Source organism: Silurus aristotelis (assembly GCF_946808225.1).
Source record: "Silurus aristotelis genome assembly, chromosome: 7".
NCBI classification, from domain to species: domain Eukaryota; kingdom Metazoa; phylum Chordata; class Actinopteri; order Siluriformes; family Siluridae; genus Silurus; species Silurus aristotelis.
The window spans coordinates 24680576-24699684 of NC_139580.1; the positions used below are offsets into that span (position 1 = coordinate 24680576).

General features: G+C 38.7%; 1 protein-coding gene across 3 annotated transcripts in view; it reads right to left on the minus strand.

Annotated features, from left to right (window-relative positions):
• Positions 1 to 19109, minus strand: part of spg11 (SPG11 vesicle trafficking associated, spatacsin) — a 282063-nt gene that overhangs the window by 240507 nt on the left and 22447 nt on the right. The window contains exons 20-41 of one of the 3 annotated variants that reach the window (XM_083546073.1): positions 17931 to 17997; positions 17024 to 17189; positions 16690 to 16898; positions 16461 to 16569; positions 16154 to 16313; positions 14587 to 14859; positions 14060 to 14260; positions 13793 to 13900; positions 12900 to 13068; positions 12574 to 12788; positions 11824 to 11973; positions 11101 to 11641; positions 10228 to 10373; positions 9883 to 10087; positions 9165 to 9299; positions 8091 to 8224; positions 7795 to 7902; positions 7536 to 7704; positions 7321 to 7397; positions 5686 to 5841; positions 4041 to 4192; positions 3312 to 3916 (exon numbers count right to left, since the gene is read on the minus strand). In XM_083546073.1, coding sequence (XP_083402199.1) covers positions 3736 to 3916; positions 4041 to 4192; positions 5686 to 5841; positions 7321 to 7397; positions 7536 to 7704; positions 7795 to 7902; positions 8091 to 8224; positions 9165 to 9299; positions 9883 to 10087; positions 10228 to 10373; positions 11101 to 11641; positions 11824 to 11973; positions 12574 to 12788; positions 12900 to 13068; positions 13793 to 13900; positions 14060 to 14260; positions 14587 to 14859; positions 16154 to 16313; positions 16461 to 16569; positions 16690 to 16898; positions 17024 to 17189; positions 17931 to 17997 — 3831 coding nt within the window. In that variant the 3' untranslated portion in view covers positions 3312 to 3735. Of the gene's footprint in view, positions 1 to 3311; positions 3917 to 4040; positions 4193 to 5685; positions 5842 to 7320; positions 7398 to 7535; positions 7705 to 7794; positions 7903 to 8074; positions 8225 to 9164; positions 9303 to 9882; positions 10088 to 10227; positions 10374 to 11100; positions 11642 to 11823; positions 11974 to 12573; positions 12789 to 12899; positions 13069 to 13792; positions 13901 to 14059; positions 14261 to 14586; positions 14860 to 16153; positions 16314 to 16460; positions 16570 to 16689; positions 16899 to 17023; positions 17190 to 17930; positions 17998 to 19109 lie in introns of those variants that run through there. The other 2 variants (XM_083546072.1, XM_083546074.1) reach the window with 2 other exon arrangements.

Consider the following 19109-nt stretch of genomic DNA (forward strand, 5'->3'; position numbering starts at 1 on the left):
TGCATGTATGAAAATTGAAGCACCTAGTATTTTTTTATGTTTTTTACACCAAAAAGGACAAAGCGTGAAAATACTCTTAATTGTAAGAAAAGTGTGACCATGTAGATACATAAGCGTGGGTTCATGTCAAACATTATTTGCTGTTTGTAATAACCTCCATTTTTCAGGGAAGGCTTTCCACTACATTTTTTTTAGCATGATGTTTTCGATTTGTCGAATTGTTTTTGTTCATTTTCATCACTTTTATATTCAGCTTTGGCAACATTGTTAAATCATTTAAAGCCAATGAAACACTATTAAATGAACTAAACTAATAAGATCATTCATTGATGTTGGGTGAGGAGATCTGGGGTGTCATCAGCATTTCCTGTTCATCCCAACGGAGGTTGAGGTCAGTGCTCTGTGAAAAAAGAGCTTCATTGAGCTTGCTTCTGTGCACTGGGACCTTGTTATACTGGAAAAATGTTTTGGCCCCTTAGTTTCCCAAAGGAAATTGTAATATTACAGCATATAGACACTTTGGATAATTTACTGCTTCCTGCTTTATGGTAGGAATGTGGGAAGAGCCAGATACATTCAAAAAGAAGTATTTTGTACAAAAAACAAACAATAATGTAGTTTTCATTTGAGTTTTAGAAGAATCCAGTTTTCATGTAGTCCACCTGATGTTACCTCATGAAGCTACTTGAGAAAAGTGTCCAAGTTGCAAATAGAAACGTTAAAAATGCAAAATGTTGAACACCTTTTTTGGTTGTGAAATAATCCCATGAAGTACATCACAGTGTTGATGTCTTCATTAACAATTAATCCTTGAACATAGTAAAAAAAATCCACTAAACCCTTCTGTGAAAGTGTCCAAACCTTTCACTTTTAATGTGCCTCACTTTATCACTCCAAGTTCCTTCGAGAAGCAGCTTCTAAAGAATTCAAGATGCAATTTCACTCACAAAAGCTTAGACATACTGATTTCAAGCTCATTTCCACTCTTCATCTGCTCACAGTCTTCCAGTCAAACCTCCTGTAATGAAAAGATCCTCTTGGAGCCACGGGAGTCTCTGTTTCTTCTGCTGAACCAAACTAACATCATGCTGATCAGAGATCACTGCCGTCATGGCTCCCCACGCAGAGAAATGCATTTCAAACGCACATTCTCTCGAGAGCAGTGCAAGCTGTTTCATGGGTGAGGCTAATTGTCTGTGAAATACATTTCTAAACCACAAATATGTGCTTTGAAACACAATGGACACATGAAGAGAATACAAAACACTGAGATGTAGCTGTATCATATTCAGAAATTAGAATAATTTCACACTGACAAATTCTAAAGAAAACATAAGCCATGAGAATGTTTTCTTGGCACACTTTAGGCCTAGCCTGTCACCAGATCTGAATCCAATTGAACACCTGGGGATGTGGTAGAACGTAGAGCATGGAAGCGTGTCTGAGATATCTGTGGAAATTGCGTGATGCAATCAGGTCAACATGGACGCGAATCTCAAAGGAATGCTTCGTAGAATCCATGCTATGAAGAAATGAGACTGGAGAGTAAACCCAGTATTACCTAGTGAGTATCAAAAGATAAAACGTGTGAATAAAATGTAAAAAAAAAAAAACGTGTTGTGGCTGAACGGCATGTTTTATACACTGTATAACTGAAATTATGTGAACACATGAACACATGAATTCTTAACAATACGTCCCACCCACTGGTGACCTGCCGGAGTACATTCAGCAGTAGACACAGACCACCGAAAAGTACCACAGAATGTCACAGGAGTTCTTTCCTTCCTGTGGCTATCAAACTTAATAACTCCTTACCCTTTTGTATCTTATCTAACATTAGAATTTGCTTGATATCATCTTCTTCTTTCGACTTCTCCCATTAGGGGTCGCCACAGCGGATCATCCGTCTCCATACCCACCTGTCCTCTACATCTGACTCTTTCACACCAACTACCTGCATGTCTTTCCTCACCACATCCATAAACCTCCTCTTTGGCCTTCCTCTTTTCCTCCTTCCTGGCGGCTCCATCCTCAGCATTCTCCTACCGATATACCTCATGTCCCTCCTCTGCATATATCCAAACCATCTCAATCACACCTCCCTCACCTTGTCTCTAAAGCCTTGTCCTACATGCACTGTCCCTCTAATAAACTAATTTCTAATACTGTCCATCCTCATCAATCCCAATAAAAACCTCATCTTTAGCTCTGCTACCTCCAGCTCCACCTCCTGCCTTTTACTCAATGCCACTGTCTCTAAACCATACAACATCGCAGGTCTCACCACAGTCCTATAAACTTTTCATTTCACTCTTGCAGATACTCTTCTATCACAAATCACTCCTGCTATCACTGTTTTCTTCACCTCATTTTCTTCACAACACACTACTTTGCATTGTTGACCCCAAGTTCCCGAACTCCTCCACCTTTTCTCCCTGCAACCGCACCACTCCACTGCCTTCTCTCTCATTCACACACATCTACTCTGTTTTACTCCTACGGACTTTCATTCACCTTCTCTCCAGCATGTACCTCCACCTCTCCAGGCTCTTCTTAACCTGCTCCTTACTCTCACCACAAATAACAATATCACCCGCGAACATCATGGTCCATGGAGACTCCTGTCTGACCTCGTCCGTCTACCTGTCCATCACCACTGCAAACAGGAAAAGGGCTCAGAGTCGATCCTTGATGCAGTCCAACATTCCACCTTAAACCAATCTGTCGTTCCTCCTGCACACTTTAATGCTGTCACACTGTCCTCGTACATGTCCTGCACCACCCTCACATACTTCTCTGACATACCAGACTTCCTATTAGGAATACCAGAACACAATGCAACTCCTTCTGACCTTCTCTATACTTCTCCATCAACATTCTCAAAGCAAATAATGCGTCAGCGGTGGTTTTCCTCGGTATGAAACCATACTATTGCTCACAGATGGTTACCTCTTCTCTAAGCCTAGCTTCCACTACTCTTTCCCATAACTTCATGGTGTGACTGATCAACTTTATTTCCCTGTAGTTACAGCAGGCCTGCACATCTTCCTTATGCTTAAAGATCAGTACCAGCACACTCCTTCTCCATTCCTCAGGCATCCTCTTACCTTCCAAAATCCTAATATAATTACATTTAATTGTGACAAAAATGAATAAATAAAAAAAAAAAGAATAATCTGGAAATACTTATAGACAGTAATTGCTTGAAATGATGAGAAATTGGTAAAAAGAAAACATGAATAGCAATTTGAGTACTTTGTTTCTGATCGTTTTTTTTTTTTTCCTGTTTATCAAAATCCAAAACACTGTCATATTTTACATTTTGATAAAATACATTCTAAGAAATACTGACAAGGCATGAAGAAAATGCACCTGCTGGCTCTGGAAATCATTTCAGTGATCTTATAAACAATAAGAACAGCATCTACAACAGTAAGTTCAACAACACGGATGCATTGCTGCTAAACATAGATCAAGATGCCTGGTGGCTCAGTAGCTCATTACAAACAAGAACAGAGCAATTAACATCTAATCAATTAGCAAAGTTATATTTAATAAGATTTTAAATATGTACATTTATGTCACCATGTACATACCTTGATTGACATGATTACAAAATTCATTTGAAAAAAGCAATGTTATGGCTTGTTATATTCTATTATATAATATATAATATATTATATTATAAGGGAAAGCAGAGGAATGCTGGAAGAAATTATATTAATTGGATCGTCAGCTGCTTAATCGGTCATTAAGGTAACTGCTTGTTTTGGAGTCATGTAGGAGCGTGTTGGCCACGTCGACAAAATCATGGTCGTAGGCCAGCTTGTAGTGGGTATAGACATTTTTACAATACTGCAGCAGCTTCTTCATGTTCTGACTCACAGTCTTTGGCGGCTTGTTCACTATTAGTCTTTGGAGGGGGAAAAGAAAATACATAATCAAAACTGCAGAATCTGTGGCAAATATTCCAAGTGTGTTTTTTCTTCTTGACAGAAACAAGAACTCGAGTAAAGTATGAATGAAATTAAGCTTACTTTTTCGAGATTTCTTCAAACAGACTTGCATGAAGTGGTCTGTGCTGCTTGAACTCTTCCAGATAGGAGAAATCTCCTTTCAGAATCACCTTCTGATACAGAATCTCGGCCCAGTCAGGACTGTAATCATATGCCTCAGCCACTATAAATGTCTAAACGTCAAAAAACCCAACAGATTCGATTACAAATCCACGTGCCTGATTGTTCGCTGGAATACTTTTCACTATCGATAATAACAGCTAATAGCTTAGTAGCATGTATATTGTAAATGCCATATAACTTGTTTACATTAATAAGAAGATTTAAAACATTACAACAGTAACGGTTAGAATAAAAAATTCTGTCATGGGAGATTCTTCAGGACAGAGGTGGTGTTTTAGCACATTGTGTTTTGCAGATTTATTGCTAAAACTTCAATTATTTAAATGAAACTTCGAGAAAAACTATTATTGTGCAAATAACAGGAACTAACATGTATCATGGACGTTAGGAATTATTATATTTTATTTGTAAGCTTTTTTTTTTTTTTATTTTTTTTTTTGGTAAACTACTGAGGTATAAGAGGCGTAAAACAATTCAAGGTGTGTTCTAAAAGAAAAAAAAAAAAGCTTTGTGGTGGTAACAGTAACTTTACACACAAACTTGCCATTTTTTTCTTATAACAGCACACCCACTTGTAATATACCGTATTTTCTGGACTATAAGCCGCTACTTTTTCCCCACGATTTGAACCCCGCGGCTTAAACAACGAAGTGGCTAATTGATGGATTTTTCCTGGGTTTTTCCCGGTTTCACAAACTTCAAGCCAAAAAACTGAACCCCATAACATTAGACCAATGAAATTTCCGAACAGGTTCAGGTGAACCAATGAAACTCTTAATATTAAATCAGATGCGCTCCCACTGAATCGGGCCGCACCACATCATAAATATGGATAAGGTTCCTCTGATGTTTGACCTGCCGCTCACTCGGACTGTCTACAGGAAATGCGAATCATTCGTCACGGCATCTGGAGAAAAGCTTCACCGATGGTGATTTTTAAATGCACGACGATGCCAAAAGAAAAACTCCCGAGAGAAATTGTTGTGAAAGGAAGGAGAAAAAGAGAGAGAAAAATGACTTTCTTGCTAGGCTACTGTTTAGATACAAACCATGTAACAGACACTGTCTTTCGTTAAAGCCTGTTTAAAGTTCATTAGTTTCAATGTAGGAACCTACGGCTTATAGACAGGTGCGGCTTATTTATGTTCAAAATAAACATCTTTATCAAATTCAGAGGTTGCGGTTTATATTTGGGTGCGCTTAATAGTCCGGAAATTACGGTATTAGTTTAACAGAATATTAGACAGCACAAAATATTGGTTATCAGACAGGGATGTACATTACATGGTACTGTGCATTTTGTAGGTCAATTCGCATAAACTCAAATTTGTAAAGCAAGAGTTAAAAACAGGCAATAGCAACACGAGTAAAGAAGTCAAGTGATTTGGATCTAAAAGTAACGAGTTTAAATCCCAGCCATGACAAGCTGCCACTCCTGGGCCCCTAAGCAAGGCCCTTAACCCCATAACTGCTTAGTTGTATAAATAAGAAGTAAGTTGCTCTGGATAAGGGCATTAAAATGCCATTTAAAATGTAAATGTACCTGATAACAGCGTGGCAGAGTAATCATGGCACCGAGGAGTTCAGATGGCCAGAGGTTGACTACACGATGGTCCTGTCCGTGATTGAGAAAGTGAAGCTGCAGGGTGATGAGTTTTGCCATTTTTACGCACCGCAACGCTTGCCGCATGCACGAGTCCTAAAAAGGTGCGCACACACACACACACACGCACATTTATACCATGCATACAGTGTATACCATATACTGAACAACCCAAATTCCAACACCAGTTGGGAAAAATGTGTAAAATGTAAATAAAAACAGAATGTAATTCTCATTAACACTATTTATTTCAAAGAGAACACATGAATGAGATGTTTAAACTGTTTTTTTAAGTAACCGCTTTAAGGAAAAGATAAGGTTGTTTTGCAATTGATTACTGCAACATGTCGCAAAAAAGTCGGGTTGGGAGCAGCAAAAGGCTGGAGAAGTAGATGGTACTGAAAAGAAACAGCCGGGTAAATATTTTGCAAGTTAATCGGCAGCAGGTCAGTAAAAAGCATATCTTAGAGAGGCAGAGTCTCTCAGGGTTAAAAATGGGGAGAAGTTTACCAATTTTGGAAAAAATTAATAAATGCATCTACAAATTGTGAAAATTTCAAAATACTGTTTCTCATTATAAAATTGTGAAGACTTTAAATATCTCATTATTTACTGTATATATCATCAAAAGATTCCAAGAATCTGGAGAAATCAATACTGGATGCCTTTCATCTTCAGGCCCCAGGCAACAGGCATGATTCTTTAATGGAAATCACTGTCTCTGAACACGGTCTGCCGTTTTATCCACACATGCAGTATAAAGCTCTATGATGCAAGGAAGAATCCATGTGAACATGATCTACAAATAATGCAGTCTTTTCTAGACCAGAGCTCATTTAAAATGGATTGAGGCTTAGTGGAAAACTTCTGGGTTCAAATTAACTGAAATTTGACATTATTTTTGGAAACTTGAGATGTCACATTCTCTGGACTAAAGAGGAGAGGGACTATCTGGCTTGTTATCAACGCTCAGTTCAATTGCCTGCATCTCTGATAGAATGGGCAGCTTGCACATCTGGAAAGGCACTATCAATGCTGAAAGATATACACAGGTTTTAGAGCAACATATCAAGACAATGTCTTTTTTAGAAAAGGTATTTCAGCAATACAAAACTAAATTAGTATGGCATTTGTAGTAGAAGAGTCTGAGTGCTGAACTGGTCTGCCTGTAGTCCTTTCACAAACTGAAAACATTTGGTGCATCATGAAACAATAAATATGACAAAGAAGACCCAGGAGTGCTGAGCTGCTAGAATTCTGCATCAGACACAAAGCGCACCAGCAACTAGTCCCGTCAGATCCCAGATATATATGGACTATGTTAGAAGTGGAGATGATAAACTTGCACTGTCCCAACATTTTCTATATGTGTTGCATCATCAAATTCACATTATGGTACATTTCCTCAGTTTAAACGTTTGATATACTGTTTATGTTCAATTGTGAATAAATTTTTTTTTATGAGATTTGAAAATCATTGCATTTATTCATTGCATTTTACACAGTGTCCTAACTTTATTGGATATACATCATAGAAGATATATATAATACATAAGTCAAAAGACCAACCAATACCTTCGAATAACTTTCTGCAGCATCTTTCAGCAAAAAGAGGACCTTCTCTAAGGCACTTTTGAGCTCTGGGGTAACCGCTAATGTGAGAAAGAAAATCACAAAGGACAAATATTAATTTTTTATTTTGAAGAGTAAAAACTCACACTATATTAAAAACTATTTCACATAAAACACACTGAGCATTGCGTTTTAAATACACTACTCTATTTGCTTACCCCATGGCTGTGACTCGATAAGTTTGAGCTGGGTTCGAGCGGCTCCTTCGTGATTCTCTCCGATCTCTCGCCGCATGCTGAAACACAGCGCCACCATGTTGTATTTCTCACTGTCCCCTGGTAAACAGCGCTTAATGTAGTCCAAAAGAGCTGTCTTTAACCTAGTGTTCTGTAACGCATACACAAAATTGCACACTTGTTAAAAAAACCCAAAAAAAACACAGATACGAAGTCGGAAAGATTTTCATCTCCACTTTACCGACTCCACTTTCTTTCTTAGCAGCATCTCAAAACGATGGTTCTGGTTGAGAAGGTCAAAGATGTATGTCATTTCGTTGTACCTTCCAATACCAGTCAATAATCGGACCTGAAAAGCAAAGGAAAAAAAAAGAAAGATGCTTCATGAACAAAAATCTTTCCACTTTGATCCATCATTGAACAGATAAACGAGTTTCAAATTAAATGCCCAATGAGCTGAAACATTTATTCTGGCCAGTTCTTCATCACAAAACAGCAAAAAAAAAAAAAGCACTGAGAACAGAAGAACCTCCTCACCAGCAGCCCATATCTCTCTCCATGGGCCAGATGTGTGTGGCTGAGATGTCTGGCTGCTTGCAAGACCTTGACAATGCCCTCCATGTTACAGGTCAGACTGAAGCAGTCATGTGCCAGGATAAGCAGCTCCACAGCTACAGGAAACACACATCACACACCCAGCTATTCTAAACAGTGCATTACTATAAGACATCAAATACACAGCAGTACATGAGTGTGAAATGTCACTTAAATGCTGCCTAAACCCAATCAACAACGCCACGCACATGCAAACTTGCATTTCTCCGAATACAGATTGTGTTGCTTTTTGTTGCCTGAGGATTAATATTTCAAATTAACGTTTTATGGCAAGTAGCCAACTCAATCATAATTCATGTATACTGTGTAGTATAGATGACTGGGTCCAAATATCTGAGACCACAATGAAAAGCTGGGAATATTTAATTATTTTTATTAATCCAAAATATATGTAACAATCAAAGAATATATGAATATTCGAGACACAAGATCCAAGGTTCTCGTTGAATTCTACATTATTAGGTCACTGTTTAATGGTAAGCAAAGTAAAATTATTAATAAAAAAAAAACTGTGCAGAATTTAAGGACCCCAGTGTTTTCACACACGTCTTATTCTATTACCAATACAAAAGATATTTAAGTGACACACAAAGAGTAGTACTGTATCTACTACAAACTGTTTACTATGCTTACTTTGTACTATATCTACAATTATCCTTAAACATCTAATAGTTAAATACTACCACTGAGACAAGGACAAACGTCCTGTTTGTGCTGTCTCTCTAATAAACTTATTTCTAATCCTGTTCGTCCTCATCACTCCACAGGACCTTCAGCTCCGCCTCCTGTCTCAATGGCACGCACTCTAAACCACATAATAGCAGGTTTCACTACAGTCTTATAAACTTTTCCTTTCACTCTTGCAGATTCCCTTCTATCACAGACCCAATCTACAAAAATAACCACTAAAAATTTAAATACTTGCATTAACACTTAATTGTGGTGTCAGATGTGTCGATTGTAAACGAGAATACAGTGTGTGTATGTGTAACTTACTGCATCCCAGTTCTACCAGGGGGACTGTAGGAATGATGTCCAATAACTTGATGCCCACCAAGTTTGGATCACCACACAGTTTAGCCAGTTGCAAGAAGGCCTCTTTACCTTCTGAAGGACTGAATATATGGCGCTCTGCTGTGAAATGAGCATGAAATCTTTTTTCAGGGAAGCTTTTGAAATGTGATAATACTCAAATGTATTTTTTGTGCAATTTTCCAAACGTTTAGTAAAATATAAAATCTTGGAAAGCTGATATTAAAGAAGAAGCCTTGATTTTTATTGCAATTATTTATCAAGGCAAGTCCCAGGGGTTTTATAAGATATAAAATCTTATAAATCTGATGCTTCAATGTAAGTATAATGTGATATTACATGATTTTTATTGCAATTATTTACCAAGGCAAGTACCAGAGGTCAAACCATTTGAAATTTGACATAATGAAAACGAATTTGTCAATGAATGTCAATTTAAAATAAAAACATATAAAAAAAAATGTGGCAGGAATAAAACTTTTCTTCTAAGGAATTCCCAATCTAGAGACTGCCTTCAGCTGGAAGTTCTCCGTATATTTAAGGTTGTTTGAATGTACACCAAAATCATGCATTTTACAGCACATCTGATCAACACATCTGATTAACACCAGAGACAAAAAAAATCATAATCTGAAAAAACAAAAACACAAACAAACAAACAAAAAAACTTCTATATTGGTACCTGTCTCTCTGTCTTGTGAGAAGGCCAGCAGTCCATCCAGCACTGTAGAGGTGATGAGCTGTGCTACAGACTCAGGTTTTAAGCACTGCACACTAATAAATGCCTGCGCTTTCCTAAAGCGCTCAGGCTGCTGGGAAAGGAGAACTTTCCGGAGCACTGCCTCTGGCTCTTCAGAAGAGATCTCACTGTAGGAACAACGCAGCTCCTGCATTGAAATGAGAAATATGTAAACGTAGGATGTATTCTTCACAATTTGTTCAAAGGACTGCGGAAATCTGCCTTTGGTAAGCGGATAACAATGTTTGAACAATTATTTTCCATAGTAGCAACAAATATTATAAGCACCTTGGAGAGCTCGTAGAGACCGAGGACCTGCTTGCAGTAGCTTTTGCCGTGACGGCACTGGTCTACTAGAAGTTGAAGCTGAGAGAGAGCTTGGTCTTCAGGTGAGGAAACCACCACGAAAGAGGACAGGCTTCCTGTGCTGGAGCCTGAAAGGAGAAGAAACCGAACACATAGTGTTGAAGTGTAACCCCATACCGAATAGTGTGTATCCTTGCAAATATATTGTATACGGAAATACTAAACATAATTATGTTAAGAAAAAAAACATAAGTGTGTGTCAACATGGAAAAACCCTTCAAAAATGTCAAATATCTTTACATGTTTCTACACTATATAGTTTTAAAAAGTTTTCTTCTAAAATTTATTTAACCAGCCGTAAAATGAATGTATATCACTGACCCAGTTTTATTATAATAACCAAAATTATAATTGGCACCAATTTCCCCATCATCTCATTGCTTGCAGGAAAATTTACTTGTGGCATTCTGATAACATTTGCTCAAATTTTCATGTGGAAATAATCAGTGTGTTCTGTTCACAAATTTTCCTGTTTATTCCATTTTGCTATTTTATGCAGCTATTCAAGAACTTGATCAAGACTTGCATGTGTTTAATAACAAGCTAGCTAGCAAAATGCTAGACAAGACTGACTGCTTTTTCAGCTGGGTTTTAAACAAGTTCTTTACTCAACTCTGAGAGGAAAAAAGGAACTTAAATCATTTCCATGATTTGATTTTGGTCAGAACCTTTCAATATTTTTGACTGTTTTCCAGAATCCAGATGCAATAACACCTGCCAGGTTTCAACTGACCACCACACAAAATTCTAGTTTCACACAAACCACATTCTAGACTTTAAGCACAACTTCCTTACAGCTGGGCAAGCTCCTCCTGTACTCTTGCTCAGGTCTAAGAAGCTCCTGCAGTCCTGGCTGGATTTCTCCACAGGCCAAACCCCGGCATTGCAACACCAACCAGACGTCTCTGTGCAGCAGGTCGAAATATCGACACACTCTGCTTGCTTCGTGAACACTCCCCTCGTCCAGCAGCTGCCCAATGAGCGTGGACAGTGCCTTTTTCTCTGGTTCCTCTAACAAGCAAGCCTCCTCTGTCATTGGAAGAACCTCAATGCTCAAATATGCTTGATCATCCAGGATGGCCATTTTGGAAAAAGAGAATTCTTTGAGGAGGCTGTCAAAGGCATCTGGTCCAGTGGATGGAGTGAAGAGGCTTTGCTGTTCCAGGGCTGTGTTGAGGACCATCCTGCGGATACGCCATTCCCATTGTCGCTTCTCCAGTTCAGCTAAACGTGTCACTGAAGGGGGGCTGCACTGGCAAAGCCAATGAGCAGCTAAAGCCAGAAGAAGGCATCGCTCCTGTACCTGAAGCAGCTCTGGGTCTCTCTGCACAGGATCCTAGATATAGCAAACAGAACGTTTTACTTTAAAATCATGTGTTAAAAAAAAAGAAGTGATATACTTGAAAATACACAATAAGAACTCCTATAGAAATGACCTGAATTCAGAGGCTAATTGCACAAGCTAATTGCTAATAGCTAATTGCTAATACACTGGAATAAAAGAGGATAGAATATGACCTCTGCCTGGGACAGGAAAAACTGGTAGGCTGACTCTGCTCCAATGCAGTCTGCCTTAAACTGCTCTTGACACTTTCTCCAGAAGGCCAATCGAGTTTCCTGTCTTTCCCATTGACGTGTTGCCTTTAGCACCTTCAGATCCCTCAACAGCTTCAGGAAATAACAGAGAAAATAGCAGTGGTTATGATAAGGTGGTAGATTTCTATCATGCACGAAAATATTTATTCTTGGAGAGCTTTAGGAGAGCTTTCCGATGCAATCTACGATGCCCGTTGTGTCTTTTCTGATCACTGAAGCATCACACAGCACACAGAATGGCGCATATGTTCTTCTTCAGTTTAATGAAGACAGCAAACAAGTATATATATACACACACACACTGGGCCAAACCTGAGCTAAAACCTTTACTGATTGGTTAAGAAGATATGTTTACCAGAGATGTGTAAGCCCAAAGACCTTACGTCCTCGCATTGTAAGGATCCTACAAACTCTGAACAGACATAGGAATATGTGTTTGGAGAACCAGTGCGAGGCCCATCTTAATACTCCCATAAGTAAAACACCAGAATAACCGTATTCAAAATTACATTAGAAAAAGGAATGCTTTTGGAACCTTCGTCTTAACATCATCATTTAGACAAAACTGCAAATCAGGAAAAAAAAAAATGATTGGAAATAGTATGGTCCTCATCTCACCAATTAGATTCCAAGCAAACCAGAATCAATCAAGATTCATCAATATTTGCTCACCTCATTTATTATCAGGCAGTCAAAGGGCAGCCCTGCTAGTTCGGCCACCTTTCTTGCCTGACAGAACAGAGAAATGTCCTGCAGCTCCTCAAGCATTCTTTGGCACTCCCTCTGCAGGCTCTTAGGGGTATAGTTCTCCAGAAGGCACGGGGACAAAGGCACTGGTGTCTCTGCCAGGATTTGGCTCAGCTGACTCAGCTTTTTAAAGTCTGGACCTTCAGAGAAAAAGGCAAGAATGAGTTGTGGCCATTACAATATTCAGAGTGGTTCAACACTCGTATCGCTCCATCCAAGTGTGTAGCTTTGTTTTTGTTGCTGATTTTTACCATTAGATTTAAGCATACGCTCCATATCAGCCAGAAGCTGCAGCAGCCTGCACAGTTCATACTGTGTCCCGCATTTCTGCAACAAGGTGAGGAGCAGCACAGAAGCCTGAGCTTCTACCCACTGAACCGGGAGGCAGTCAGAACCAAGGACACTACCACTGTTCCTTATCTAAAAAGGGAGAAATGACCATTAAAGACCTAAAGGCATTATAGACTCATTAAGTGGTGTTCGACAGCATGTAGTGAAAATGATGCTTATAGTGAAGATATCCTTTCCCTCCCAAAGCCACTTCTTTAGTTCTGGTATATTCTGGCATTGCATTGCACAAAAAGTAGGGCCTGTTTATATCAATAATTATTCAATAAATCCATGTCTGATATATGCATGTTTAACAACTTCTTCATCTTCTTTCGGCTTCTCCCATTAGGGGTCGCCACAGCGGATCATCCGTCTCGATACCCCTGTCCTCTACATCTGCCTCTCAAATCAACTACCTGCATGTCCTCCCTTACCACATCCATAAACCTTCTCCTTGGTCTTCCTCTTTTCCTTCTTCCTGGTGGCTCCATCCTCAGCATTCTCCTAACAATATACCCCATGTCCTTTCTCTGCACATGTCCAAACCATCTCAATCTCGCCTCCCTCACCTTGTCTCCAAAACGTCCTACATGTGCTGTCCCTCTAATAAACTCATTTTATATCCCCAACATCTTTAACTCTGCTACCTCCGGCTCCACTTCCTGTCTTTTAGTTAATGCCACTGTCTCTAAACCATACAACATCACAGGTCTCACCACAGTCCTATAAACTTTCCCTTTCACTCTCACAGATACACTTCTTTTACAACATGCATGTTCAACTGCATGGAAAAGAAAGCAGTCATTTTCCTCACATTAAGTAGGCATTTTTGGAATTCCTGTAACTTGTCTTTAGCTCCTTCGTAGTTTTTGTTGTCGTAGCAAAGCTCATACATCTGCAACATGTGGATCAGGGGAGATTCCTAAGTTAAAATAAAAGGAAATAAAGGGCATGTAGTTAGCAATATAAGTAATCCATATAGCAAAAGAGAATTTATAGAGGACAGAAAAATATTATTGTTGTTATTGTGAGAGGCTTGTACAGTTTCTAATGGTAATGGAATTGCATCAAAGTGTCTAACCCTCTGAAACAGCTGAAAGCCCCGAATCAAAGGTCTGATCTTGCACTTCTCTAGAAGGACCTTCCACAGGATTGACAGGTCATAAAGGTTCCAAGTGTGCTGGTTAGGACTTTCGTTGATATGGGCTGTAGCTTCCTGGGCAATGTCTTCATTGACAGAGGTCAAGATCCATACACACAGGCATTGTATGAGCTCAGCATCCTGTCAATCAAATCATCATAAGATTCAGTAATAAAGACAATAAAATGTGATATTCACTGTACATGAACAGAATTTACATGTGAAGAATTATATATAGACTAAACAAAAAAGATTAAGACACTCACATTATCTTTTCATATATGTATAACCAGTGGCATTTGATATAGTAACACACAAATATAGCTATTGGACTTCCTACAGTTACATCAACACAGAATACTCCCTTCAGTATTGGGATACATCTCCGCCTCAATTGTTTTTATCGGAATTTTTCCTCAGTAATTATTCCATGTTTTCATTATTTTATTTGTATGAACTTCCCCTACCTGGTGACAAGCAGCCAGTACTGTAAGTGGTGGATTGTGCAGTGCAACAGCTTCTGTCAGCAGGTACTGCCAGGGGTTAGGCTGCTCCTGGCTATAAAACAGGACCTGGAACAAATCCTTGGGGAATTCTGAGCTTTCCTCCTTTATTGGCGAGCAAAAGGAATCTCTCTGGCCTTCCATGGATTGTTGAGAGTTCACTAGCTGAAGGTCCTGGAAGGCCAGGAAGAGGTGAGCCTGCAGACATGGGTTGAAGCTGGCTGCTAGATATCTCACCTGTTCAAAAGAAACCGCTTTCAATTAAACAAACGTGACATAAAAAAACAACAACCAACATGATTTAAAAAAAATGTCATTAATTAATCAGTTCATTAATTGATACATTCTTATTCTGGTCAATATGAAAAATGAAAAAGGACCATCATTTTTTGTTTCTTTTAATACTCCTGAACAAACCTACGGGAAAAAAAAGTCTCTCCGTTTCTTCATAGATGCATGGGAAAGAAAATCATAGGGAAACTAAAACAGAAAAATGCCTGATTTTTATGTCTAATAGCAGAACTGCAGAAGCAAAACATCACAGTTTCAGTGGTAGTAGGCGGAGCTTATACAGTCTATATATAGCAGGTGTTCAACACAAAATCTTTTTACATTTCTTGCTGAAAACCCCACTTTTCTCCATCTCCAAAACCATATTACATTTAGGTTTTAAGGCCATTCTTGATCAAACTTGTTTGATCTTCCAGCTATCTAGACCCCTAATTTTTGCACATTGCATAAGAAGTCAATTTCCTGTATCGTGAATTAAACTGGTCAATTTTCTTTTTTAGTTTCCTTTAATTTTCTTTTCCTTGCATCCATGAAGAAATGAGAAAATTACTTGTTTTTTAGTAGTTCTATTATTGTTGTTATTATCATTCTATTCTATAAAAAAAAACAACAATAAAAATACAAATAATGTTTCTAATTATCTTTCTAAAATAAAAATTAAATGACTAGAAGTACACAGATCAGCTAAATAGCCATGAAAAAAACCACAAGATTTGAAGCCCTGAGATATAGTACAAAATGTGCCTCAAACCTTACTGTTATATTATATAATCCAGCAAAGCATTTAAAAATGACGAGATTAGCAAAAGCAATTAAAATGACAACCATTTAAAATCAGATAATACTGAAAGCTGGGCAGTGTCCATTATTGTGTGACATCTTTGATGTCTCCCAGCCTGCTACACCACTCAAATATCTCATAACAGGAAGGATTTGGATGGTTTAATCCTCCCTTTAGGAAGCTGCAAAGAATGGAAATATCACAGCGAGCTAAAATGAACAGGTACGCCTTTGGTTAGCTACTTTGTTGCTAAAGATGAATCTGATGAGGGTGATGAGATAAGGATCAGAGTTGACTTTGTAAACGTTTGTTTCCAGGGATTTAAGAGATCCCAGGAGACCTACAGAAGTCTGAAAAGGGGTGTACAATAGAGCCTGCAAAGGGGCCTGCAAAGGGGCCTGCAATGGAGCCTGCAATGGAGCCTGCAATGGCTTGTATTTGGAAATAACCATGGACCACCTGTTGTGGAGGGTAGTGATGGATCTGTACGAACAGCAGGAAGTTGAGCCATTGGCCATCCGTGGCACAGTCTTGCAGGTATTGTGTGCTCAGGGACAAATCATGTAGGTGGCAAAACTGAACAGGGAGAGCCCACTCCTGTCCGGCCTCATATGAAGACCTGAAAAAACATGATTAAAAAGAAATTGAATCTTGTATTGTAGGACTCAAACTATTTTCTTAAAAAAAAACACAACCCATAACACTCTGTCAATGCAACTTCAGTTGAGATTCGAATTCGTAAAAAAAAATCAGAAGACTTTAAAACCTGCTGATGGCTCTGCTCTCCACACTGTCCCTTACTGCTCCCTCCAGATGCAACAGTATTTCCTCTAGGGTCTGTCTGTCTGCTGCCACCACTTTATTTACCTTCTCCACTGAGACCAAGAAAAGACAAATACAGAAACACAGCACTCACACATAAATAAAAGTAAACCTGCAGACACCCAAAACAAAATGCATATACTCGCACCCATATTCATGCTTCCTTGCCTTACCCAGAGACTGTTTAAGTGATGCCAGGCCACTCTCCTCACAGTTCTGACTCCAGAGCTTGAGAATAAGATTGAGAGCTTTAAGATCCACTCTCAGTTTCAGACTGCATACACCCAGTAACTCGAAGAAGCACACACATGCTGAAGATATCGATGGAGAGCTGAAATTCAGAATGCCCAGAGAGTACGCCTGTTCCAGAGCCTGACTTATCCTGGATAATGTTAAAAAGTAATGACACAACATCGATCAGTGCATGTATCGTTCATTAATTCGCTCATAAAAATAAATAGTATATAAAACAAAGCAGCGCATTAACAAGTCATAAAGAATGCTCACTTTAGCTTGGCACTGCTGGAATCGGCCAGATGCTGAATAATGAAAATTCCATATGCAAAGGAAGGTCTGCCATGTTGGAGGTAATATAAAAAGTCCAGGTTCTCAACGAGTGCAAACTTATTAACCAGGTGAGGGCTGGAGAAATGAGGCAGCTCTGATGAGGTTTCTATGAAAAAAATTAGTATTTCAGTTTTCTGCGATGGGCGAGAAATGCAAAACAAATCCGAAAACAAATAAACAAATTTGAAAACAAATGAACAAACCGAAAAACAAAGAACAAATTCCAAAAAAAAGAACAAATTCCAAAACAAATGAACAAGGTCAAAAACAAATTAACAAATTTGAAAACAAATTAAAAAACAGTAATAAATTAGAAAAAACGAACAACAACAACAAAAAAACCCCCGGAAAAATCGGAAAAAAAAAAATAAAAATAATCTGAAAACACGATGACAATTCATACAAACCGGAAAAGGCAGGTAAATTTAATACTTACCACTCATAGGACAAGACATCGGCCATTCAAGATATACAGGAAGTGCAAAAGTCGTTTGTAAAAGTGTAAAAATATTTAAAGTTGCACTATTGAAAAAAAACTCAACACATGCACAAGAAACAAAGTTATAAGATACATCATTTCCTACTTCCTGTATACCTTAAATGACAGATGTCCCGTCCAATGAGCAGCAAGTATTTTATTCACAAATGATACCTATTGTACTTTTTCCGGTTTGTCTAAATTTGTCTCAAAAATTGTTTTTTCTGATTTATTTTGTTTTCGGATTTGTTATTATATTTTGCTCCGCTCGGCCACTGTAGTTTTCCAACAAAATATTCAAACTACTTACATTGAAAACTTTGCAATAACGGATTTCTCAAACAACGGATGAATTGCTGAAATGCCTACCTGCGGTGCCCAGTGTGTTCGCAGACTGCCACCCAAACAATCTGGAGGGATTCAGTGGATGCAATGACTGCATATAAAAAAAAAAAAAAAAAAAAAAAAAAAAAAAAAAAAAAAAAGATTATTAGACAAGATAGAGTTATAAGAAAAAAAAAACACTAAGGAAAACCTCTATCTAGTGTGGTATCTACACTAGAAACCACACTAGATGGAGGTTGCACATTCAGGTGGCACATGTGTATCTACACTAGAAACCACACTAGATGGAGTTTGCACATTCAGGTGGCACATGTGTATCTACACTAGAAACCACACTAGATGGAGTTTGCACATTCAGGTGGCACATGTGTATCTACACTAGAAACCACACTAGATGGAGGTTGCACATTCAGGTGGCACATGTGTATCTACACTAGAAACCACACTAGATGGAGGTTGCACATTCAGGTGGCACATGTGTATCTACACTAGAAACCACACTAGATGGAGTTTGCACATTCAGGTGGCACATGTGTATCTACACTAGAAACCACACTAGATGGAGTTTGCACATTCAGGTGGCACATGTGTATCTACACTAGAAACCACACTAGATGGAGGTTGCACATTCAGGTGGCACATGTGTATCTACACTAGAAACCACACTAGATGGAGTTTGCACATTCAGGTGGCACATGTGTATCTACACTAGAAACCACACTAGATGGAGGTTGCACATTCAGGTGGCACATGTGTATCTACACTAGAAACCACACTAGATGGAGGTTGCACATTTAGGTGGCACATGTGTATCTACACTAGAAACCACACTAGATGGAGGTTGCACATTCAGGTGGCACATGTGTATCTACACTAGAAACCACACTAGATGGAGGTTGCACATTTAGGTGGCACATGTGTATCTACACTAGAAACCACACTAGATGGAGGTTGCACATTTAGGTGGCACGTGTATTTACACTAGAAACCACACTAGATGGAGGTTGCACATGTAGGTGGCACGTGTATTTACACTAGAAACCACACTAGATGGAGGTTGCACTTTCAGGTGGCACATGTGTATCTACACTAGAAACCACACTAGATGGAGGTTGCACATTTTCTCTAATTTACACTAAACTTAAATCTGGTCAAGTCTGCAATAAAGCTTAAGACACAAGATTCTTGTAAAACATATTGGCT